Below are 27,211 nucleotides of genomic sequence, written 5' to 3' on the forward strand. Positions count from 1 at the left end.
GATGATGCAGAAATATGCACCAGGGATTACACAAAACTACTTCACCCAGCCCAGAGAGAAAAGGGGGTCAGCAACACTTTCCTAGAGGGAGTCATGGGGCAAAACTGAATTTTAAAAAGAGTAGAAAGAGGTGACCTCACTCAGAGGACAGGAAAGACATTCTCAGCCAAAAGGCCAGCATAAGTGAAATCACAGAAGTATTAAATAGCAAGGGAGGTTCACGAAATATGACTGATGGTCAGGGTAGCTCACAGAGAGGAAGGCAAGGAGTGGAGGAGATGAGGGGCAGGCATGAAAGGTTTAACACCCTGGAAGTTAGCTTTCTGAGTGGAGGGACCTACTCAAGGTTTTCCACCAGGGAGGGGACATAGTTCAAGTTGCATTTTATTAGATTCAGCCTGATGGTGGTTGAAGGGAATTGTTTTAGGGAAACAAGTCAGAAGACAAGGGTGAAGAGGGGGGAAACCACTGTATCAGTCCAGTGAGAGGTGAGGGGGACCTGCACTTATAGTGGTAGTAGAGAGGGAAAGAAGAGAGGGAGTCTAGAGATGTTTACAAAATAAAATAAGCAGAGCATGGTGAAAAGGAGGGCACAAGAAGAGGATCCCATGGCCATGCTGGGCATAAGGACAATGAGTCTGCAGGTACGAAAAGTGGAAACTTGGGTAATAAGAATGAATGGGAAGACTGAGATCCACCTGTTCCTAAATAATGAAAATGCACTACTTGTTCAGAAGATCTTCAAGTGAAGTAACTGTCATTTTCCTTTGGAGTGTTCTTTCTTTTCAACCCTAGTGACCTGGAATGATTAGCTAGGAAAGGCAGCATCTAACACAGATGCTGATGAAAATTTCTGGATGTAAAATACAGGCCTTTGAATGCACTTACAGTATCACACAGGAACAGCTACATGGCCCACTTCCCACTCTTAACTTTTTTCATTAGATGAGATCAGGTGAAAACGAACATCAGAATCACGCCTGATCAAAGAGGCAAAGGAACTCTCAAAGGGCGGCCGCCAGAGGGGCTCAGGATGTAGAAGAGGAAAGCAAGAAAGAGGAAAAGGCGCTGAATCTCCAGTACCTCAGAGGAGCCTCTGACTCCTAATGGCAACATGGGACTGACTTGTCCTTGTCTTGCCCTGATCCAGGGACTCTCCTGAGAACCAGCAAGGCCAGCCCAAAAGGGGAATCTGAGACATGGCCTGCAGGTCCCACCATGGTTACTCAGCAAGGCAGAGTCCACCATCCTGCCAGAAAGTTTCCTTCTAAAACAAATATTTTTCCCCCTAAGGCATAACTGTTATCCTGGGAATAGGGCACACGGGGCAACTAAAACAATACTTCCATAAGAAAGAATTACATTATATAAAGGCTGGCTAGGCTGGACCTGCCAGGAATCACTCTGCCTCCAGCTTTACCTGAGTCATTTTAGGGAGGAGGATAAATGTCTCCTTCCGGGAGTATTCAAAGGCCTACAGAGGCAATTCTGGGAGATTTCCCCTTCCCAAATCCCCCAAAGCTGGAGGCTGAAGGCTCTTCCTGTGGCCTGCTCCCTAATGTGGGGAAGCCACTCCATCCTAAATCAAACCAGGAGGCTCCTAGAACACTTCATGCTAGCAGAGGCTAACAGTATGTCTAGAGAGACTCGCTGGAGACACAGACACAGAGGAGCAGAGCAGGCCGAAGGCAATGGCTCTGAACCAACAATTCACAGATCAAAGGCGCCTGCAGAGAGCCCCCACTGGGCCATGTGAAGGGCTCAAAGTCACCAGTCTCCCTCCAAAGGACCAGACAAAGATTCACAATGGGATGTGATAGCCCCCTCCCAGGATGGATCTTCTTCCATTCAACCCAACCTGTATACAAGTCCGCCAAGCCCAGCATGTTGCCCATAGACCATCATCTCATACTCATAAATGGAAAAAAGTAAAGCAGAATTGCTGCAGGGAATGGAAGAAAGTTTCTTCATGCATTTCTTTCTGTGTCAACCAGGGATTGCTAGTGTCCCATATGTCCTTCATTTTCACATTCCTAGAATGTGGGAGCTGAAGGCAACTTACAAGTTCAGCTAGCCCGGGACCCCCAAGGCACAGGACATAGCCCATCTATGTGCTCCTGGTATGAGTGTGCCAATTGCTGTTAAAGGGGTGGGACATTTTTATGTTATCATTTATTTGTATAAAATACTATCTGCCTAATCTGTGTTGAAATAATCAACTATAACATCAAACCCCTGATTTTATTGACATATTTCTCTCAGATAAGGCCAAAATAAGTTTAAATTGAAAAAGCGAGTCAATTTAAATAAAAATATTCAGAAAATACTAACATAGGTTGCATAAAAATATGCCAATAAAACATGAATGCCAAAGTTTTGAGAATACTTATCTCATTCCAGCCTCTCCTGTGTAGATGAGCAAACCACGGCTCAGGAAGGTCAAGGAGCTTGCCTGAAGTTTCACGTTTTTGAGAGAAAAAGGTCTATAATCAAAGCTTCCTGACTTCAAATCCAGTAGTCTTATTGCAACATTAGGCTGCTTGCCTCATCAGCAAGCTTTCGTCACAAGTGCGAAGAGGAAGATGTAATGCTGTCTGTGTGAGGACAGCTGGGTCCTAGGCCCACGTCACTCTGCTATGAAAGCTACAGCAGAGCCCTGACTGGGACCTGTTGGTGCTGCCTTATCTGAACCCAAGGTGGAGTCCAAGGAGGGTGGTCCTGCCATGGAAAGGCTGGGGGCCTCAGAGGCCGAGGCTGTTCACTCTGAGCCACAGAGCACTGAGGAAAGAGGGGCTGGGGATGGACACAGCCAGCTGAAATCCCAGGGATGATGACTAGGATGTATACATTCCATGACACTTAGGAAATAAAAAGAGAATGAAAGATGGATGCTTTCACATCACTGTTGGGACACAAAGCTTTTCTGAGTTTCCTCTGTATGACAGCTTACCTCATGTAAGAATGTGTCTGAAAACCCACAAATGCCAAATTATGACATGTTCACTCTTACAAATCCCAAGGGCCTATATATCTAAGTCCCAAATCCTTCCCACTTCTTCCTCAGACAAGATACAGACATGGAGGAAATGAAGGTTGAATCCTTTCATAAGCATCTGATGACTGATATCCCATATGGATCTCTCATATAGCCCATATAGTCCTGTCTTCTTTATGATATTAGGGTAGCAGAACTCACATCTCAGGCCACCTTAAGCAGTTATACAAATCCCAAATGTCAGAATTGGGAGCCAGAGCCCAGCAGGCCCCAGATACGATTCTGTGAAGCATCCACTACTGTCAGCCATAGTACAACATATTAATAAACTGACATCTGATTCATCCCAAGTGAGAAGGCTACTTGACTCATCCTTTGCTATTCATGGACATCAGCAGCAGTGATAGAGGTATCATCAGGAGAGAAATCATAAATAGCAAGGCAGCAGCAAGAAGCACCTGACTTTCCTAGATTTATTATAGAGAGAGAGACCCCTTGCAATCTTGGGGAAGGCTACTGACATCTGCCTGTCACATGGGTAAGCCATTTAACAAACTTTAGCAGATACTTAAATGTGTCACAGCTAATTTTATAAGGCAAGGCTAAAAATGCTTTGTTCACCCTAAACTTTAGCAACAAGACCAAGAGTCACCACTAACTCTTAAAGATATGTAATAGTCCTTCCACAAACCAACTTTATTATGACATCAATGTCTGGAAGCATAATCCCACTTCTATTCTTATATATTTATATGAGGTATTTTGCTATAAGGGGGTATTTTAGCATATCCAAGCATGTCACACATGTCTACTGTGCACTCAAAGTTGAAATCAAGCAGGAGCCATCAGACTCACAGGGAAGAAAAAATAGCATATTTGCTAATAAGTATCCTGTTTATACTTTTCTTGTCAAGTCTAAGCATAGTTTTGTTTTCATTAACATCTGTCTTTGCTAAACTCATCAGTGTCTCTCAGGAGAAGCTAATGTGCTTGCATTTCACCTGAATTTGTGAATACCACATGTCTTGAATTTCTAGCAAGAACAATTTTTGTCAGTGCTTTAACTGACAATTATAATCAATCTGTGGGGGTCTGGCTAAAACTAATAAATTATTTTCTTTCACACTGCAAATAGAACCCTAAAGCTTCACCGAGTTTTTAGGTTATAGTCTTTATGTGGGTTCTGCAGACAAAATGGGAGAATGTACTAGATTGAAGTCAGCAAACCTATGGCCTCCAGGTCAAATGTGGCCTACTGCCTGTTTTAGTAAATAAAGTTTATTGAAACACAGCTACATGCATCTGCCTGTTTTAGTAAATGAAGTTTATTGAAACACAGCTATATGCATTTAGTTATATACTGTGTATGGCTACTTGGGCACTACACTGGCAAGAAATAAGTAGTTGAAAAAGAGCTTGGATGGCCTATAAAGCTAAAATTGTTTAACATCTGGTCCTTTACAGACTCCTGGCCTAGATAATTCCTGCCATTGTCCACGTTAGGGTTTTCTCTGTGGACACATGGCTGGCTACATTTACTATACCTAAGTCTAATTCATCTCCAGCCAAGGCCCATAGGTGTATGTTTGAGATCAGATTTAAAGGTGACTTTGGGTTTGTGAGACAGACCCCCAATTTTAGAGATGGGCAGAGGATGGGGGAAACATAGTGTGATCTGGAGAAAAGGTAATGGCATCAGGACTCAGAATCTCTGAGTTCTTACATCAATGCTGGCCATGAGCATCACCCACTTCTCTAAGTCTTGTTTTTCCCATTGCGAATGAGAGTAATAACAATCTCGTATGTGTGGATACCTGGGCAGTGATGGAATTCCCTAAATGACATCACTTGGTTTGATTAAAAATTAAATTAGTAAATGAAGTTCTTCCAGAGAAGTTGGAGCTGAAATTATCACCCTAAATTATAAGATACCTGGTAGGTATCAGATGTCAATTATCAGACCGGACCTCAATTATCATCCTAAATCATAAGACACCTGGTAGAAAACCCTGTAAACAATGAAACAGAAGTGACATAACAATTCCCTGAATGGACATGACTGCATCCCAGCTTTGTAATGGCCCTATTCTGTTGTCCTGATATCCCTAATTGCCTCGGTCTTTTCCCTGAGCACAATCCTCTAGCACTCCTCTGAAATGTTGCCATGATGACAGATTCTTTTCTGACTCCCTAAGCTGGTGGCCCCTGGGTGACACATTGTATGCAAGATTGTTACAGGCAGCTTGCATGACCCCCCCCAAGAGTTTACCGAGCTAATATTTAATGGGTACTTCCCTATGGGCCTGGCAGTATAGGAAGTGTTTACAAGAATCATCTTATTTAATAATTAAAACAGCCCTATAAAGTAGGATTTAATCCCATTTTTGGATAGGGAAAGTGAGTTTAGAGTGATTAAGCAATTTGTCCAAGGTCAATAAAAAGATCAAGTAAGTGGCAGAACTAAGATTTAAATTGGTCTCAGAGCAAAGCCCTTGCTCTAAACTGCCTCACTAAAATTCAGAACCATAAAACTATAGTCTTTGTTGGCTTCTCAATGACCAGTGTCTTCTCAGAGCCAATCTCAGTCTTCTTTGCAATATTTGATCTTCTTGCCCAATCCAGCTCTTCCTTTACCTTTTGAAGTGGCTCATAGACCTCACCATGACAGCACCTTGTCCAATTCACTATGTTCCTTCCTAGTCTTCAAATAAAGGGTTTCTACTGTGCTAGCTAAAAGAAGTAAAATTATTCCATAACCTGGAAAATTGGAGAAACTATCCAACCCCAATACCACCAAGTAGCAGAATTGTGTAGCAGAGTCAAGTTTGGAGTCAGATACACTTGCCTTAAATCCTGGCTTCCCTTCTCGCAGCCTATGTGACTTTGGGCCTATAATTTACTTTCTCTTAGTCTCAGTGTTCACATCTGAAAGATGGAAGAAATGATAGCTATTTCACAAGGTTGCTATGGAAATTGATTGATAGTATGTATGCAAATGATCCCATACAGTGCTGGAGACACAATGAGGGCTTAGTGAGCAGTAGCTTTATTACTGTGAATATTACCAGTTTCTAATATTGATTGAAACCTCATGGAAATTATGACTCCTGCTTTCAAAAGGATCTTCAGGGATTTCTGAAACTGAGTACTTGAAAGTAAATTGCTAGCTTCTATATCAAGTGAACTAGATTGCTGAACAGAATATTACATCAACTTGTTAAAAGACATCAGCATCCTTTTGAAAATTTGGCCTCTTAGCTATTTTTCTTGCTGTCTGCAGAGATGAGGGTAGCAGAAGGCCTCTGTGAACTTCAGGAAAAAGAAAAACAGATTTACAAAGAAGATGTAAAGACTGAAAAGGAGTGGAAAAGATGATGGAAACTACTTGTCTCTCAGTTCTACCAAGGGCCCTCTTCAAATAGTAAGCATTAATAATGTTATTAAACTCTCCCTGAATGCAGAACTTTGTCTTACTCATTTCCTATCTACTCAGTAGCTAAAAAACTCTGAAGCCTGAAAACAGTGTTAAATAATCAATATCTAAATGAAGGAATGACTCAATGATTTTAAAAAATCAATGATGTCAATAATGCTTTGAAAATACTTTTCTAGTTTCTAAAAATTTCCTGCAAAAGTGCAAAAGTTTATATATGAAGAAGCAAAGTTCATTGTTACATGACTTTCACAATTTTAGGCTGGAATTCCCCAACTACACTTTTCCCTTCCCTGCCAATAAACCCACCACCAGCTGTGAGGTGGTGTGACTGAAGCCAAGGTTAGCAGGTGGGATTAGCCAAGCTGAACAGAGTCTAAGCTTCTGGGATTAGCTGCCTGGTGTAGCCACAGAAAGAAAATTTGTGTTCCATCATGGTTGTCGGTCCTAGTGCTTGTAGCATTCTTAGTGTCAAAGTAAAAATGAAGTAAAGTGTCAGATGAGTCTCAGCAGTCAAAAGTCAACAAAACATCAAAAGTTGGTGAAATGACACATACTAAATATACATTGTGTGCTCATTACGGGTCAGGAGAGGAGTGCTTCTCAAAGTATAGCATCTGGACTCTGCCAACAGCCTTGATTCAACTCATGGTCTTGCAAACTAATAGTTGTTTACCTTTGGATAAATCACACAGCCTGTTATGCTCTCAGTCTCCTCGTTTGCAAAATGAGTAATAACAAACCCTACTTATAGTGTGATGAGAATAAAAAATAAGTTAAAATATATTGAAAGCACTTGAAACAATGTCTAGCACAAAGTGCAAAATATGATTTTGATGATGATGATGACAACGATGACAGTGCCTATGTTATATTTTGATTCTCCTAACATCTCTACAAGTTAGGTCTTAGTCTGCTTGTTGTATTGAAAACAAGAAATCATGAAATCAGTTTTTCAGCCTCTGCTAAAGGAAATGGCTCTGACCTATGCCTGGAGCAGGAGTGTACCACATAAGCCCACCTCCCCACGATAACCACAAGAGGAAGGCTAGGATCACATTCACCTGTGGGATAACCTGATATGAAAGCTTTGAACAAACAGGGTCTATGGTAACAAATTAGACCCATCTGCTTCTTTCACTAAGGAGTCAGAATAAGGGAGGAAGGCAGGACATTTAACAGCAGTGGGAACAAAGTTGGAAACACTGTGAAGCTGTGAAAAGTCAGAACAGGTCATGAGTGAGGTGACTTGATGAGCAAATGGAGTGTCAAACATATAAAAGCGTCGCAATTGAGAAAGATGTATAGAATAGACTAGACAAAGAAGCTAATTCATAGCAAGAGGAGCAATAGAAACAGGTGTGAAAGGGCCAAACCACAAGCTATGGAGGCTGAGGGCTGATAAAATCACTCAGATCCTCAACAACTTCCCAGTTCCAGCCTTCATGAAAATCTGCTCTTTGAATATACTTTTCAAAATCAGGAGAGTGTTGTCTCCTTTATCTCCATATGAATTTCTACAGTACAACTCTATTACAACTCTATTACACAGAAGGCCTCAGTGGATCTCCATTCTCTAAAACTAAAAAGCCTGACCAGTGCATTCATTTTATAGGCGAGATAATGAAGCTTCCAAAAAGCCCAGCAAATTACCTAAAGTGGTAAAGCCAGCATATGAAGTCCACTCTTCCAACTGTAAATCCAGCACGTCTTTCCACTATATCTCAGCTCTCACTTTACTGGAATACGAAAGGGTACCAAACAAGAACAGAATAGATGAGCAACCCAAATGGCAAATGAATTCATGTATACCTATGCCCGATGCATCTTGGCAAGAGATGCAGAGCATCCCATGGTGCCAGGTGAGGGAGGTTTGTAAGCCAAACCTTAGTTGGCACTTGACATAGTCCCCAAATGGACCCTGGCATCTCCAGGCTTTTGCACATCAGCATTTCAGAGAGAAACAAAGAGCAAAGAGGTTTTGTTTCAAGAGATCTTACTGATTATCTTAGGAACTGCGCACAACTTTCCTAATGGAAGGTAAAATAGACAGTGATGACCCTGGAATGTGGGCAGTATGACCAGTCAGTCAGTTCGGCCCCATGAAGGATGGCTTGGATTGCAAGAAAAGTCTTCTTTGAACCAAATCAAGACCTGTCTTTTTGTTTTTTCCGACTTATTGCTCTATCTCTGTCCTTTCTAGGAAAACACAACATGCTTAAATGTCTCCATTTGTTGCTTAAAGATGAGAAGGATTGGTTCTGAAAAATTAGGGCATCCTAAGTTGAATGAAACAAATACTACAAATTGACCATAAAGATGCAAAAGTGACCTTGATTAATGAATTTGTTAATGAGTTTTTGTAACAGATCTGCTGAAGGCAAAAGGTGCTGACAAAAAAGACATCTAACCCTCTCTCCTGGGCCCACAGACACTTAATAAGAACCTAATAGTGTTGATGACACACAGTGACTGCCACGCTTAGAATTGCTCCTCTCTACATTGGAAGTGGCTGTGCTCTAGGAATGAAATGAGGCAAGGCTTCAAGCAAACTCACACGTGATGCTCAGGCAACTGGACTGAATGAACTTGAATATAACAGTAAGGGCAAGGATGAGGCTTTGGTAGAAAGTTGTTATGCAGCCCTGGAAACATGATCCTGGAGGCTCCCGTAAGTGTGTTCTGTGGGCTCTGTACTGACTCAGCCCCAAATACTACTTTTCCACACTGGCACTTTCCCACAGTGCCCATTCTATTTGCTGAACTCTGGGACTGTATAATGGCACCTACAGCCTCTTTTGTTTCCAAATCTTGTTCCCAACATTGTTTCTCCCAGGAGTGAACTCTGTACATTGGATTCACCTGGAGATCCCAGAAACAGGGAGCCTGGGGGCAGGCTAAGGCCTCTGATGGCAGCCAGCAGTAAAGGCCATGGGGGTCTCCAGATACTGGCCAAGGAGCCACAAACAGCTGGGGCTACTAAGATTTTTTCCCCACAACAGTGCCTAAGAAGGCTGAACCACAAAAGATATTCTCTACCAGTGGGAGTTATCAATACAGAAAAATTTCATATATATATATATATATATATATATATATATATATATACATCTATATCTCCAAAGAATTTTAGAAAGGCTACTTGCTGTGAAAAATGTACTTAACCAACTTATATGCATATAGGAAATCTATTAACACTGCCATCTTTAATTAAAAAGATGAAATATATAGACAATACATTTAAATTCTACTGCGCACCATTAAACTCGTTTGCATACTTTAAGAAGAAAAATGTACATAGTATGGTAAATTAGCACAAGTACAATATGAAAATTTAAATCCACACAGAGTCTGAATATCTGACATGAAGTCATATTGAAGCCTGGTCTTCTATGGAGTAAACCATTTGCCTTATAACTGACAAATTGCTTGACTTTTGGTTTAAACTCATACTCAGTTTTCATTTGCTGAATCTGCTTTCATTTGTTCAAGAGTTTGCAAAAGAGTATCCTTGTATACTTTCATAGTTCTGATGTCAATTATCTTGCAAAATTTGAAATAAATATCTTCAGCCAAGTTTGAATCATGCAAGGAGGTTAAAATACATCATTTGACCCTCAAAGCAATAACGTAAGATTTCAGAAGGGAAATCCAATTATTCTATGCAAGGAAGAAATGGTACCTCTTTGGAAAAAAAATAATTCAAAAATTTTAGGATGTGATTGAAAAATAAGAAAAGCAAAAGGTTTTTCAAAGTTTTAAATTGCCCAGCTCCCAGCTGGGGTATTGGTTTTCTGCAAGCCCACAATTTTGCTGATGGTTGATTTATACTGGGCAAGGTATAAAAGAGAACTTGCAAATTCTGATTCATAGAATGCCATAAGGGCCCAAAAAAGGTTTCTTTTACTTCTCATTCTCTCATTTCTTATATTTTGTGTTTAAAACAAAACATAATATATGCAAAATATAGAAATAAACAGTGGTCTCTGCATTGAGGAAATATGGATAAAAAAGTATACATACAAAATGAGAGAGATGTAAACTTTAAGATTTTCATAAAACCATTAATTCCCTCTTACATATATTGGGAATATTTAGGATTATTAGTTAAGCTTTTGATTATACATTTTCTTAACAGAAGGGAAAAGGTTGGATGTATTCATGTTTCAATAATCACTTTATCTTTTCTCTTTTTCCAATTATGCTATTTTGATCCAATTTGAAAACTGTATCCATATTGATCATTAGAGTTAATGAAAAATAGTTTTGCTATTGTTATTTCATAACTAAAGGGGTTTGGGTAATAAGATTTCATTTAAGTGTATTTCACCACTCAATATTGTTCCAAATCAAAGAATTTTGCTATCTTCTGGCATTTATAATGCTGTTATCCAGATGCCTCAATTAGCTGTCTACCTTTCCTCCAAAGGGTATGGTATAAAGTGTGCCAAATACAGTCTACCAACACTTGAGTCTCTTAAGAGGAAGCCATCAGAGACTCCAGGAACAACATCTTCAAACAGGATATCCTCAGGCTTGATTTCTAAGCTGAAGGCAGATACACAACTTCAGACTTTGAAACTGTTTCTAGAATAGAATCCCAAGGATGAGAAAGGCAGTGTGTGGGGTGTGTGTATGGAATGGTAATGGAGGACAATGAGACGTCTAGGTGGGCTGCAGTAGGCTCCACTAACCAAACCATCTTTGACAGGGAAAGGAGGGGGTAGGGAGGAAATATATATATATCTCCAGTTCATCCTGAGATTCCTGTTCTGTGGAAGTCAAAGGCCTTCCTGATTTTTTTATGGACATGTTGGTCTGTCCGCATACAAGAGGCCAACCCAAAGACAACACAAGTCTTTCCCACCCTTACATTTGCCTATGCCCTTTTGTCCTCTGTCTCTTTAGCCTGGTTAAAAACAAAAGGGAATAAATTAAAATTAAGCTGAAGGAATCTTCTCTTCCATTTTATTTGAAAAATAAAATATCATTGGTAGTCTGCCACAGGTGACAAGTAGCATATGAAGGAGAGGTCTCAGAGATAAGTTTTAAGTTGACTCTTGTTCTTTCTCCATTTCAGTGTCCACTGTCCATTGATTCTTCCTCAGGATTTTTCATAGAAGTTGTTTTATTTTAAGGGCACAACCTATTTCCTAAAGTCTTTGGCATTTTTGATCAGCATATATATTTTTTAAATTTTTTATTTCCATAGGTTTGGGGGGAACAGATGGTGTTTGGTTACATGAGTAAGTTCTTTAGTGGTGATTTGTAAGATTTTGGTGCACCCATCCACCCAGTAGTATACCCAACCCACAAACATACACACACACACACACACACACACACACACACACACACACACTCCTCTAGAGAACTTACTGAGCACCTAATTCCAGGGATAGATGGTAGGGTGCCTCCTACACTGAAGATACAATGCGGCAACAAGTACAAGTTTCAGGCTGTTTGTCTTTCCGCAGATTCTCGCAATATGCCCCCAGCCCTCCCTAGACTCCTCTTCTGACATATTGTTTGTCTCAACTTCTTCTATTTAGGGTCCTTCCTTAAAATATAATCGCAATATTTATTTTTGGAAATCTCTATACACCTTACTTTACCTTAAACATTTCATCAGTGTGACAAAGACTGGTTCTTTGAAATGTCTCGAACCAAAACAAAACAAAACCACCCATGACGACCATTGCTTCCCACACTGATGGCAGGATGTGGATGGCTGGCGAGAAATCCACCACTGTGCCCTTCTTTTTAGTCAGACCATATTATAAATTTGAAGACCATCTGGCCTCTAAATTAATCACTCCAGTCAATGCCAGGGTCAATTCAGCTGACCTGCCTGAATCCTGCCACTCTCTGGACACTACAAGCTACAAAAAAGAAGACAACCTTCCCAGGGAGGAAAAACACTGTTCTTTAATAAGGATATGCAAGTACTGTAACTCCCATGCTAAAAACCTTGATTAATTTGTAAATGTGAGTAATAGCAACCTCATTTACCTGCCTGACATCTGACCTTATCTGGATATTAAGGCTCAGCATTTGCAATTCAAGAACTCTTTTCTCCACCATATAGTTTAAACAAAGTGCCTCGTGTACATGCAGATAACCTGTCAAGCCAGTTACTTATGGGGACGCTGGTTGAGGAAGAAATAGAAGGCTTACATTTTGAGATTTATCAGAGATTTTATAGAGAAATTTTCCATCTTTGGATAATGGACATTCTTTTATATCTAAAATGCACTCAGTTTCCCTCAGTCTTATATACAAAACTAAATAGCATGTAGTGATGGTACTAGAGCAACAGATGAAATAAGGTTTCAACTAAGACTCAGGTTGGTTCTGTGTTGAGTTTCCTAACAGTGAAATAATCTACACCCTCCCATATACATGGCTCATAAATAATCAGTCAGGTCTCAACCTGCTATTAAGCTATCCTAAGAGCAGACAATGTGTTTGTTTACCAACACAATATCAGCACATAAAATACCAAGTGTAACAGGTTTTATTCATCTCTTCACTGGGAAATTCATTCATTTATTCTACAAATATTAATGAAGTATCAACTGTGTGAATGCATTGTTCCAGGTGCTGGGGACACATCAGTAAACAAAACAATACTAAACAAAAACCCTGGCCTGCCATCATAGCACTTACTTTCCAGTGAGATTCTAGAATACAAGTTCCTAGAATGTTAGAAAGAACCTTCCAACTTTTTTTGAGGCTTGAAATTTCTAAGTAGGAGAAGGAATGTTAATAGTAAAGGATCTGAGTTGAGCTAGAGAGAAGTGCAAGTGTCTATTGACATGCCATCTATTGTAAGAGGAGAGAAAGCCAGTTTACTGGCTTCCTCCTGGCTGGAAAAAGAGAAAAGAGAACTTGGTAGCGGCAAGCAGCTTGGAGAGTCAGTCATTTAACAAACATTTGTGGAGCAACTACTCTAAGATTCTCCAATATACTAATTGGATAATTCCCATCTATGACAATCCATTACCCTCATCTAATTTTGTTGTTATTGTTGTTTGAGACAGAGGCTCACTCTGTCACCCAGGCAGAAGTGCAGAGGTGCAATCTCATCTCACTGTAACCTCAGCCTCCTGGGTTCAAGCAGTTCTCAGGTCTCAGCCTCCCAAGTAGCTGGGACTACAGGTGTGCCCAGCTAATTTTTGTATTTTTAGTAGAGATGGGGTTTCACCATGTTGGCTAGGCTGGTCTTGAACTCCTGGCCTCAAGTGATCCATCCACCTTGGCTTCCCAAAGTGCTGGGATTACAAGTGTGAGTCACTGTGCCTGGCTGCCCCGATCTAATATTATCCCTGGTTTGTTAAAGTTTCTTCATATCTGAGCATGTTCCTAGAGAAAACAGTCGGGGAATGGTACTGTTAGAAATAGTTGGAATTATCACTTACATCACAAGTGGATGCATTTCCCACAAATGGAAAATTTGCTTATTAACATGATCAATGATCATTACAGAGTTGGGTCTGATACAGTGGTATCTATGACACCAAGACCCTTAATGTCAAGGTAACATAAGCTATGGCCTAAGAGGCTGAGGCTGTGCTGCTCTTACCATGACTGAGATGTGGAGGATCCTCAGCTCTTCTTCTGCCGACTCATGTTGGGGTTCTTCAGTGGGGTCTTGTCCAGGAAGACTTGGAGCACCATCTTGGTGATGAATGTGAAAAAGCAAAGTGCCATTCTCCAGCCACTGCTGCCTCCAGCGCACCAAAGGGATATCCTCTGTGTTCCCTGAGATCTCTAGAAGATGAACACCAAAGGCACAGGTGAGAATCTGGATGGGACCAAGTTTTTCATCTTCTTCCTCACCACTTGTACCAATTAGCCAGTTTTGTCTGAAGCCAACAGAAGTTTCCAACAGTGTATAGTTAGGTCAGATTTTACTGCTACTCCAAACCACAAGGAAGAGAAGAGACCCTGAGAAGAAGACAATTATCTCCCGTAGGTCTTTCCACTATAAATCTCGTGAGCCAGGCTCTCACCCATTGAGAAAAATATCAAGGTGAAAATTCAAGTTCTTTCCCTTATTTCTATGATCTTTTACACAGCTCAGTTTGAATACCTGATAACCCCCCGAGGTAAATGCAAGGTTGTTTGCCTCTTGTAAGTTTGAAAGTATGAGTTCCCCAGCAATTATTCCTAGACATACCAGTAAATTTGCCAAGGAGAGAGTTGGTAATTACTATGCAGACAACTGGCATTTATGGAATAGTCCTGGGAGGTTACTGCAGAGCAACTGGGGCAGGCAGGTTATTTCTAAAACCACAATCATTTGCTGCATAGTCCACTGGAGATGTTTGCTAACTTGCTGTGACAGGTAAAGTAATGTTTTAATTCCCTTTAATTTTTTTTCTTCAGTTTTGCAGAGCAGAGTTGGTATACATGAAGAAGACAGTGAAGAATCGGGCCCTTATCACAGATACACTCACTTGGTTCTCAGGGATGGAGACTGAGGCACGAGACAAGCATCAATGACATAATAGCAAAATACTAAAACTGACTATGCCCCTGGCACTGTAGTTGGTAGTAAGGTAGTACTGCAAAATACACCGTGTGTATGTTCCTCTCTTTGGCATTCTCAAGCAATATTGTATCAAAGCTCTGAGACATAACACAGCAGAAAAACCTGATTAACCTCGTCTCTCCCAAATTTCTAGGGAACTAGTATTCTGCTGAACACATATTTAATAAGCCATTGCTTTACAAATTTTTTCTTTTTTTCTGGCTTTTTATTTTTGAGCAAGGATCTCGCTCTGTCATCTAGGCTAGAGAGCAGTGGTGCAATCACGGCTTATTGTGGCCTCAACCTTGTGGGCTCAAGCAATCCTCCCACCTCAGCCTCCCAAGTAGGTGGGACCACAGACACACCTCACCATGCCCAGCTAGTTAATTTTTTATTTTTTGTAGAGACAGGATCTCCATACGTTGCCCAGGCTGGTCTTGAACTCCCGGTCTTAAGCAGTCCTCCCACCTTGGCCTCCCAAAATGTTGGGATTAGAGACATGAGCCATATGGCCTGGCCTTTTTTTTTTTTTTTTTTAAGGTAAGGCTTCTTCAAAAATTTATTACCTTTGGCCAAAAACAAATAATAATTTCACAGACATAAAAGAGATTTAATAAGACACACTTAGAATGTGTTCTCTCATCAAGTACCACAACCATAAAAAGGAAAACAATTTTAAGTATTCATGGAGTTTATAAATATGTTTCAGTATTTGTGGGAGGGCACAACTGATGTTATTTATTTATCGATTGGTTTGTTTATTCAACAGGCATGAATTGGCCATGTATTATGCACAGGCACTGTCCCAGGCACTCAGATACTAATCTAAATGAAATCCTCAACAAATTCTACAAAGCAGCCCACCATGAGTGAATGTGATAAGTGTGACACCAGTGGCAAAGTTTTGTGAGAACACAGAAGAAGAAAAGAGTAATCTCATCTGGGTAGAGGGTAGAAGAGGGGAGGAAAGTAGCCTCTGAGGATGATGATACTGGTAATGGGTTTGATGGGCAAGTGGACTTCCTTTCAATAGGTAGAGAAGTAGGGGAAGTATGTTCAGTCATTGATAGGAGAATAAGGATAAGGAAAAGGAAGAATATCAGCTGGTCCACTAAGGGTAGGGCAATGAGAAGGTTTTATACGAGCCACAGGTCATCAGCCTGTCTCAAAAGACACTGATACGATTCCGTCTTGTCCTACCATCCCATAGACGAGGGAGAAGGTACAATTAAGAGTGTGAGGCAGGGCTAAAAGAGAAAGGGATCAGAGCTCCCTTCCATCCTTGGCCCCTCCCTAACTACCTAGAGGACTCAGACATCCTACTGGGTTGCTAAGCTGTCCATGAACTCAGACAAAGCATCCAGGAAGCTGTAGTGGGCAGAGGGTGTGAGGACAGATGATCCCCTGAACCCCAGTCCTGGCTTTCTATAAGTATGGCCCCATTTATTAAGCGAGGCTGTGACACAGACTTCTCCAGGAAAAGAGTCCCTCTTTCTACTAAGGAGGCTTCCAGATTTCCATGTGGGGAGAAACCTGTGGGCATGTCTGTGGGGGTGCATGCTTGGAGCAGCAGTGACCCACGGCTCTTCAGAGGAGGCCTGACAATCACAAACTCCATTTCCCACACGGATGCTTATCCTTCCAACCACTTCTCATGCCTTCACATCACAGCCCCAAAGGCTCCTCCCAAGATACACACCCTCCTCTGTGAGTGCCTGTCCTGTTATTGCAGTGGAAACCAAACCCTGTCTCCTAACCCCAGATATAAAAATCACAAGCTGTCATAGCTCCTACCAGAGCACCTAATGACAATTAAATCACCCACAGCAGGGCACCTCCAGCCTCCTGCCTGCACCTGTTCCACCCCAGTGTAGGATTTATCTCATACACATCTGAGTGCCACTCAGCCCTTCCTGTAACTATTCCGAAGGATCTAGCACCTCATACCTCTAAAGCACTTGGCAAACCAGGTTTTTATTTCCCAGGAGATCCTCATCAAGTAGGTCAGACTTATTACCTCTGTTTCCATGGTGGAAGCAAGACAAGGTTCCTAGACCAAGGTCACCCCAGTCTGACACAGAACAAAGGCTGAGGTGGATGAACAATTAGTCCCCTCCATCCTCAACACATGCACCAGACAACATAATCTCAGAGCATGCACAGACAGAGAGCACATCTGAGTAGATAAATCTACGTAGTCTTTTAGGAGTTTCTGTGCTGCAATCTTTTAAGTTTTTGTACTAGGTCTTCATATCCCATGATTTCTTTGAAAATTGAGATATACTTCACATACCATAAAATTCACCCATTTCAATTATAATTCAGTGGTTTTTAATATATTCACAACGTTGTGCAGCCACAGTCTAATCCCAGAACATTTCATCTACTCAAGAAGTTCCATACCTATTAGCAGTCCAAGTTTTTCATGAGGAAGAAGGTCTTCTGCTCCAGGGTCCTAGGCATGGTAGCACCAATGGAAGAACAGGTATAGTGAAAGTTTGACAAAGTACCTCCATGGGAGGTGGGCTGAGAGCACAACCTCTGGCCTCAGCTTCCAGACCAACCCTCAGAACCTCTCTGTGGGTTATTCATGCCCATCTTTACAGTGAGTTCATGATTCTGCCTGGACTAGACTCACCATAGAGGGCAAAGGATGGAAGGAAGAGGCCACAATGCCTACCAAGGGTGCCCATCATTTTTCAATTTCAAGATAATTACCTAATGATAGCTTCCTCCTTGGCTTTTCTTTTTCCTGGCAGATCTGACACAGAAGCGTTACAATGCTAAACCAGGAACTTACTTATGTATGCTACATCTTGCCTGGGTCAACCAATGAAAAACCACACAGGGCATAGTAAGTGTCTTGTGAGTTTCCTCACCAATAGGACTGAGATCAGAGCTTGGAACACCAGTGTAATCGTACTGGTCTAGATGCCAGCAGAATATCTCAGGAAGAGGAAATGCTCAGAAATTGCTTTACCAATGCAAGCCCACCATGAGGCTCGCAAAAGCAAACTTGGGAAGTGATAGTTATGCCCGCCCAAGGCCAGCTGAGGTTGCTGAGGAGGCTCCGATAGAACCTTTTTCACACTGTACAGTCAAATCTCAACGAGATCCTACACAGTCATCTCAAGTCATCACAGGTGGCAGGAGCACCAATGCCCTCATCACGCTGTGGGGTTGAGATATCCAGAAAGGGAAGGTATCCTGACTTCTGGTGTGTCCATTTTCCTCTACAAACCTCACATCCCTCAGCACCCCCTAAATGTCTGGAACTTCCCAGAATCTATGGAAACCATGGTGCTAGTTATTCTTGTATACAATACATATTTTTGGAGCACACTATATTTGCCACATTCAGCAAATTGTGTTACAAGGTCCCCACTCTAAAAGAGATTTCAATCTAATAGGAAACTTAAGACATGACCATGAAGAAGTACTCTAAGCAGTAATAGCAGTGCTGAATGCAGAGTGGAGCTTGGCAGGGCATAAATGGATGGGAAGGAACCAAACGGGAGAAAACATTGGAGAGGCAATTCCAGATGAAGAGAACAGTGTGTACAAAGGAACAGAAGGATAACACATGTTTGCAGAACCACAGGAGGTCTGGTTAAGCTGCAGGGGGGATGAGGTGGACAAGAATAGCCCAGGACAGCAGTGAAAAATGCAGATTGGTGACAACTGCGAACATTGTGAAGGCCCATTTAAGGAGTTCAGAACTAATGGAAAGTCACCTATGGTTTTATTACACAGAGGAATGAACTAGGCCACAATTTAGAATGATTACAAAGACCCCGAAAGAGAATGGCAGGAAACCAGATGCAATAAGGTCTTACTATAACTCTAATCCTATATTCTGCGGTGACTAAAATAGTGAGTTGAGGTGCAAGAGGCCAGTATGGTATGAGTAACCTTGAATGAGTTGCCTTGATTTGAGTTTTCTTGTCTGAACAAGGAGGACCTGTGTAGATGAACTTGAAGATTTTGTTGTGACTTTGACATTCTATGATTCTAAGTCCACAACGGTGTGCCTCATATGACCACCTATAAAGAAAAGTTTAATATCTCAAACCATGTCAAACCTTCTCTAAGTCTAACCCAAACTCCAATTCTCCTTTCCCTCTGCACACAGGGTGGACAGGCTTGGGAGGATTTGATCAGAGCCTTCAAGAGCTAGGCCATGTTCCCACTGGACCTCAGGCTGGTGAGAAAGACTCTCATTCATGCTGGTACAGATGCATGGTTTCTAAGAAAGATAATGTAGAGCTTCTGCATGCAATACAGAATTGGAATAATGAGATCTTGGGCAGGGAAAGTCGCAGTAGAGAATAATCAGGGATAGGGAAAGGCAGTGGGAAGGAGAGTGAGATGAAATCACTTTTAGATTAGCCTTAGTCATTGTTCTAATGTTAGCTTGTGGATTGTGAGCTTGCAGCACTTTTTGTGGGGTTAGATTAGGACACTGGAAACTTTGCTTCAAAAATTCCTCTTCCAGGGATTACAACTTCCCCATACCATCCAAGTGCCCTGTTCCTTCTTTGGGCATTCTTTCACACTGGCAGTCCCCGAACTGAGCTGCTAAGAAAACACATCATGTCAGGATCAGGATTTCCCCCAAAATACAACCTCACTGAGGACGAGATCTGTGATGCCCTCTTTCAAAGAATTTGACAATTTGAATTCAAATATGAATTTTAACCCGGAAAATTGTCAAATAGCTTTAATTCACTGGAAGGCTTAGTGTGGCTTAGAGCAGTCTTGGCATTCTGGGACTCTTTCTCACTCCTAGCAAGGCTGAGTGCAAGCTGAATCCAGCTGAGTACTAATGAGGCTGCTGTGATTGCTGAGGTCAAGGCAGAAGGAAGCATTAACTAGTCAATTTTTAGCCTCATGTTGAGGGCACCTGATGAACTAACCCTGCAGTCTGTCAAGGTTGAGGTTGACACTCCCTGATGGCTATGACTGACTATTAAAAGACTTTGCTTAAATTAGGAGTTTCAAAGTTGCTGTTAGTCTAAGAACCCTTATCCAAACCAAGTCTAGTATGGTTTCTGAGGGGGTTTCACAGAGCAGAGTTAGGGAAGAACTGGATCAGTTGGAGTACAAATAAGATGAACTCCTATGAGGGGAACTTGCTGTTGGGGGTTGAAGTGTGTCTCTGGGTTATTACTTTTGCTGGTTGTTTTCAATTTTATTAAGTGTGGTATTATGAAGAGCCTTATAACCTCTATGAAAGAAATACAATGGAAAGGAAAAGAGGCATCTCTAAAAATAGAATCTAGCTACACCTCCACCCTCTGCTATCTCAGCAGCCATTATGAGCTTCCCTATGTGATAAAGATTGAGCTCCGAACTTTAGTAGTGATAAGCCTACTGTCAAACACTAAGAATAACAAATGGGTCTTGTCTATCAGATACTTACTACCATTAAGGTAACCAAAGATAGGCCTATGATAGAAATACCCCCTCTTCTGTTCTTTTGTACTTTCCTCTTTTTCCTTCTAATTTCAGAGTTTGAAAGATACTGATGGTAGGTCTAGTTTCCCACATGGTTTCATAATGGTCTTCTCACTGAAACTATTAACAGTGGTATCAACTTTCAACATCTTTGTAAGAAAATAACCTGCTTAAGTCAGGGGTTAATAGCAGTAGGGGATCACTAATTATCCTGCAGATCTTCACCTTAGTATCAAGCGTGACCCAAATCTTAACGTCTGTGGAAAGGGATCCTCTAAAGACCCCGACGTGTTTCATAAACATAATGACAGGAGCACATTAATGTCCTGGCCATCTGTGAAGGAAGATGCGGGACAGATGAAAAACAGACAGAGGAGAAAGATGTAGAGAGGAGTCAGGGAAAGTGAGGAAATGAGACTAACCCGGGAAACAATGGCCCATGGACTGAGCTGGTTGAGCCTCCCTGCCTCTCGCCATAGGGACCATGTGGTATGGAGTTCTGAAGTGCTAAAATCCTGCATCCCAGAGTGAGAGCCACAGAAAACAGGGCACCCTGCTGGGCCTGAAGTCAGCCAGCACAGATGTCAGAAACGTTGATGGTTTGCCTGAAGTTTGTGCCTATATTGGCCTGCCTAAGTGAACAACAATATGGAGGACAGCATAGCCAGGAAACTCATTTGCAAAGATGTTCAGAGAACAATTGGGAATGCAGTTCTCATTGTGTTTCCTGTATTCAACTCATTGCCATAGAGCTGCTTCCTCTCATCTCATTCTCATTCCTCTTTCTCCAAACAGGCTTGAGCAATGGCCACAGAACTATGTGGAACAAAAGCTTTAGAGCAAAATAGCTTAAAATTTCAAAAAGCTTTCATACAACAGAAGCACAGGAGGTTCATTTTTCAAGGAACCAGAATCTTCTTGACTTGCTGGGATTTGGAATAGAAATATCCACTTGTGACTAGGAGAAGGATAATTGAATTTCTATTTCTCTGCTTGGTGACATTGCCCTTAAGGGCAAAAACAACAGAGCCTCAAAGCATGAGTGATTCAGTAGTGAGAAACGATGGCAGGGTAGAGAAAGCACTGGACAGGAAGCCTGGAGAATGGGACTGTTGTAAGCTCCCTGGAACTCACTTTCTCATCTTCAAATCGTGGGACTAGATTTCTCTAGGAACTGTCCAGCTCTAACCATGTTATTCAATGACACAAAACCAGACATGACACTTGGCTCTAGTTAGATCCCAAATCAGATGCAGGCGGGTTTTTTTTTTTTTTTTTTTTTTTTTTTTTCCTGTGTGGCACCTGGATAAAGGTCTTTGCAGAAATTTTTCGAATCAGATGATTTTTTTCTTGGAGTTGGATTTTTCTTTTCCTTCTCCCTTCCTTCCTTCCTTCCTTTCTTCCTTCCTTCCTTCCTTCCTTCCTTCCTTCCTTCCTTCCTTCCTTCCTTCCTTCCTTCCTTCCTTCCTTCCTTCCTTCCTTCCTTCCTTCCTTTCTTTCTTTCTTTCTTTTTTTTGAGACAGGATCTCACTCCAGTGCCCAGGCTGGAGTGCAGTGGCACGATCTCAGCTGACTTCAGCCTTGACCTATGGGGCTCAGATGATTTTTCTACCTCAGTTTCCCAAGCAGCTGGGACAACAGGTGCATGCTACCATGCCCTGCTAATGTTTGTATTTTTTCTAGAGACGAGGTTTCACCAAGTTGCCCAGGCTGGTCTCAATCTCCTGGCTCAAGCAATCCACCTACATCGGCCTCCCAAAGTGCTAGAATGTTTCAGCTCAATCCAGCCTATCAACTTATAAGGTAAAGAGTGGCTGTATTGAAACTCATGAGAGTGACCTATTGAAACTCCAATCAAGAGTCCCCAGTAAGAAGAAAAATCACCCACATATACATATAGATGCTTCCAAATACTTTTCAATGAATTGTTAACCTTTGATCAGTTATGTTTATGTGGATAAGGGTAGCCTGATCTCTCTCTCAGTGGCTCCATCCTTTACAGAGCTAGACCCTAAAACTCTGCAATGTTAACCTCCTTTGAAGCTGCCCATCCACCTGCTTCTCTTTGCCAAAAGGCTAGGATGGACTAAAATGAACCAACACAAGAAGCAGGAGTGATGAGAGAAAGGAAATAAGCACCCTGGAGAGTCCATAGTTTGTTGTCTCTGGGGGCAGTTGGGGGTGGGAGCTGTGGGAAGCAGAGGGTGGCTTTTTAAATCAGTCTTGATGGAAAGCAGTGAAGCTTTCTATGGATGCTGCTGGAAGTAGGTCACTCTACGCTACTCTGTGCTGGCATGAATAGCAATCGAGCAACTACACGAACATTCTATTTACCTAGCCATGGAGATGAAAACATTCCTGTGGGGGAAAAATGCAGCCAAAAGGTTCTGACACAACCAGACAGATGCGGAGGCATTCAAATGACTTGTGATTTCATCCAAAATGATTTGCTTGTTCCTACCACAGTGTTTCTCTGGATCTTTTCAAACCTCTGCAAAGAGTTTATCCACATGATACTCATTAAAGTCTCATTTGAAAGGGTAGAAAAAAAAAAAGGCAGGGTTATCTGAGTTGCAAATGTACTGGTGAAAGGATTTTTTACTTATATCTATTCCTATTCTCCACTGCCACCCGACTGACCTTTGTAAATTGAGATAACAGCAGGCATTTAACAGAATCTGACATCAAGTAAGGTATGTAATAATATTTAAACTTCATAATGTTAAAATACGTATTTACAGATCATTTCATACATTGTAATGAGAATAAGTCATTTTGAAGCCTGAAGTTTCACGACTGGAATTCTGATTTGAGCTTTGCAAGTCCTTGAGGTCCACTCTCCTGCAGTGATGCATTGGAAGCAACATGGATGCCGGAGTTTTGGAAAAGCCAGAAGACTGGTTATGGTGATTGTAAGAAAATTGTAAACTAGACCCAGTGAGCGATCTGTTCATTCTAAATCCTCTCTCTTATACTCCAGGTCTTTCATTAACAAAGAGATTAGTATTTGCTATAATTTTCTGATTCTAAACGATTTCAGTAAGGTCCTCTCTATGGCTCTTGTCTTATAAAATGAATGGAAAAAATAATTGAAAATGACAAAATATCACCTGTAAATGAGTTACAAAAGAAGAATAGCGTGTCGCCTATCCTAAACTGTTTTGATTCATCTCCATTTCTAATTAGTTCTCATCCACTTGTATTTCTGTTCTTATCATCTAGGATTCAACTCAACAAGTAATAATGTATCTATTATGCACTGGCTCTGCTAAGAAGCCCTTTCAATATTCATGAACTAACTTAATCCTCAATGACCCTTTCATGTGAGTATTTATATCTGTATTTTAGAGACGAGGAACTTGAGTTCCAGAATAGTCAACCTACTTGACCGAGTTCACCCAGTGAGTAAATATTAGAATGGTAGGAGTGGGAGTAGCAATTGAGCAGGGAATCTTAGGTCTCCTGGTTTTAAGGCCACTGTTATTTTTCACTATCTGAACGTTCATTCCCTCACTTTGCAAATCTCAGTCTTGGGATAATACAAACCAAGTGCTTAGCAGTACCTGGAGTTTAATAAACACTAATATCATCATCATCATCTTCATTAATACTGTTTGTTGTCATTATTACTATCACTCACATAAATCCTAAAATTGAGCAATAATCTTTGACAGAATCAAGCAAATTATATCTTTAAATAGCTTCAGCTCTTAAGTCTTCCTAAGTCCAGGAACTATAAGTCCAGGAATCAGCTCAGTTCAGTTGAGAAGCCCAGACCAAGCCACATGTGTACATTTCTGTAAGTGCTGGTTAGCAAGTTGAACAATCTTTAGACGTCTCTGCTAAAACTCCACTTACACTATCTATGCTTTAAGACTTGGCCACGGGGGCTTTCACAGAGGGAGGCCATGCCATCCAGACCCCTTCAAGGCTTGCATGCAAGGCCAGCCCCAGGCAGCTTGTTGTCAGGCACTTAGCAAGGCACTCATGAATTCAAATGGGCAGGCCCTTCCAGGACATGGGGGTGGTGATTGTGGTCAGAGAAGAAGGAAGGAGCAAATGGGGGCAATATTAAAATAATAGCTATGTTTTTATCAGTAGTAAACTGAGTCCTTCTCTGTAGACTAGTCTGTGTGAGCACCTGTTATCATAAATGCCAAGAAGTACCGCACTCAAGTAGAATCTTCCATTCTCATCCTCAATCTAGGGAACAGGCTTTCCACCCCATTCCCACAGAGGCCTGAGCTTACCTTGCTGACCCTAAGCACTGCCTTCTTGCACATACAAACACCCAGGGAGCCCAAGCTGGAGGGCCAGTCATTTCTCTTGGCTCTTCTTTCTAAGCCATTTTCTCCTACAGAAAAGGGGGCTTAAGTGACCTCTAAAGCTTATTCTCACTGTAAAACTTTCTGGTATTTTTTGTCTCTCTGTGATTTGCAATTGCCATAATGGGGGCTGAACCTCAAGTTCCTTCAGAGTAAGGCTGAGACGTGATAGTAATCTTAGGTATCTCTGTTGCATCATTTAGCCTGGGAAAGTGGAGTGGAAAGGGAATTCCACAAAGACTCAAGCACGTGAAGAATACCTTATTATCATCCCTGTGTTACAGCTTGCAAAGGCCTTTCTTCTAAGGTCCTCTTTTCATTCATCATTCCTGTGTGGTAGGCTTTACAGAATTAGAAACCAGAAGGCCAAGGAGGGTAAGTGACAGTTTCAAGGGTTAGAGCTAATGAGATGGAGATAACAGCCTTCTGACTCCTGGCACAGTGCTCTTGCTACAGACTGTGCTGTCTACAAAACCGATGTTTATTTACACTGAGAAATCATGAGCCACTGTGCTTGTATTTCAGCTTAATGAATTAGGTATACAGAAGATATACATCACTAGTAAACACTGTCAGGAGTTTGAAGAGTTTGGGCTTAGAGATCCAAGACTGAAATTGAGTTATTAACCAATTCACACTAGTGTACAAATCATATGGCAATCTGATGTGATTTCATTGTGACAGACTCTCCTGAAGAATCACATCTGCATAGTATTTGGTCTGTTACTGGTCTAAAGACCCTCCACACTGCCTTCAGCCTATTTCTATAGGGTAATTTGTGTAAGGTACTCATTACTAAAGGGCTTTAAGATGACCTCTAAATGACCTGACAGGCATATCTCCACGGAAACGTTGATCTAGCCATCTAATCCCTGCTGGGAGAATGATTTAAAAGAAATATAAGGTCACTTGATTGCTAAGGTGTCTTGTTGCTCAGCTGGGAATAACATGCATTGACAGGACATTTTCTTTATTATTGCCCCTTCTATATTTTCTATCATAATTCTAAAGCCCTCTCTCCGCTACAAGCCCTCCAAAAAAATACACTTTAAGGGGCTGATAATGAGAAACAGGAGCCATACATTCTACATGAATAATGTCTTTCAGAAAATAGATGAAGACTATGCACCATGTGGCACCCATCAATGATGCCACTCCTCACACCTGCGTGTGCTGGTCACTGTACTGCTGCTTGTGTCTGAATGTTTGTGTTCATATTCTCATACTCACGGTAGCACTGGCCCATTAGTTTGAGATTTTAACTAAAACAATGTTAGTTGAGTTTTGCAAACTGAAAAAAAAAAGTGCTGGGTTTTCTTCCTCTGATGTGTAAGAGCATGTCCCAAAGGAATATGGCTGTAGTTTCATATACAAGCTAGATTGTAAACAAAAGTGACAGTAACTGGAATGAATGGATGATTCACCTTAAATCAGGACACAAAGACAGACATTAGGGACAGGTATACAGCATTGGTAGCTTCTCCATCTACTCCTCATTCTGGAGCCAAAAAGGCACAGAGCTGGAGGTAATTCTGTGCCAGGGGACATTCATCCTCCCAGACATCAACCCTAAAGCTGAAGTCAGTCTTAGCTACCTGGCAATGGACTCTGTCTCCTTCATTCATAAACTGTTTAGTATTTTTTTGTTTTGTTTATATATCTGTATTTTTTCCATTGTACTACACTTTGGGAAGCAAGTTTCATATAAATAATACGTTCAGGGTTAAGCAGTACTTCCTTTCATTTGCTCTAAACTCATCTTCCTTGGGTTTCAAAAACTTTGAGTCCTAGCAGTTGAATATTTGGTGAACAAGGTCACATATACTTTAATGTGATAAGCCTAGATTACATTCCTCTATTAGTCTGCCTTGTATCAGGAGACTCATTCATATTTCTTTCATTCTTATTTGGCTATTGCATCTAGTATGTGCCAGGCTTTTTATTCTACCTTCATAGAACCACACCTACTTCCTACTGATGATTACGGTTACTTTTCTGTGCATGTTCACTGGATTCATTAAATGCATTCCCTAGAGTGGTGTAATGTAGCACTGCAGAAACAGGGAAGGTTCTAATACCAGGAAACCAAAGTCTGAGGCAAAGCTCTTGCCCCTACTACCTCTGAAAGCTCTATGCCTCAGTTTCTCTATCTTTCAAAAAGTGAAGATAACACAAACATCTATCACAGGGCTATTACAATGAAAATGCACATGGAAATGCTTAGAAATATGAGTTATCATTATTAGTAATATTAATATTGTCATTAAAGATTAGTGACAAGAATAGCCTTTTTAAATTCCTGGTTAAAAAAAATTCAATACAGTTCTACATAAGGGTAGAATACTATTGTGTTCCTCATGTCCTTCATAAAGACACTTATTCCCCGTTTTTAGCCACGACTTCATGTTGGGTCAATGTTTTCAGAGAATGATTTTAATGAACTCTAAGTCATTTCCTGAATCATT

The 27,211-nt window shown here is 41.2% G+C and overlaps 1 protein-coding gene across 3 annotated transcripts in view; it reads right to left on the bottom strand.

Annotated features, from left to right (window-relative positions):
* The window catches only part of ASTN1 (astrotactin 1), a 311,322-nt gene that overhangs the window by 192,915 nt on the left and 91,196 nt on the right, over window positions 1–27,211 (bottom strand). For all 3 annotated transcript variants that reach the window (XM_010367398.2, XM_030937122.1, XM_010367397.2), the window contains exon 2: window positions 14,014–14,201. In XM_010367398.2, the coding sequence (XP_010365700.1) occupies window positions 14,014–14,201 (188 nt within the window). The remainder of the gene's footprint in view (window positions 1–14,013; window positions 14,202–27,211) is intronic.

Source organism: Rhinopithecus roxellana, chromosome 8 (assembly GCF_007565055.1).
Source record: "Rhinopithecus roxellana isolate Shanxi Qingling chromosome 8, ASM756505v1, whole genome shotgun sequence".
Taxonomy (NCBI): Eukaryota; Metazoa; Chordata; class Mammalia; order Primates; family Cercopithecidae; genus Rhinopithecus; species Rhinopithecus roxellana.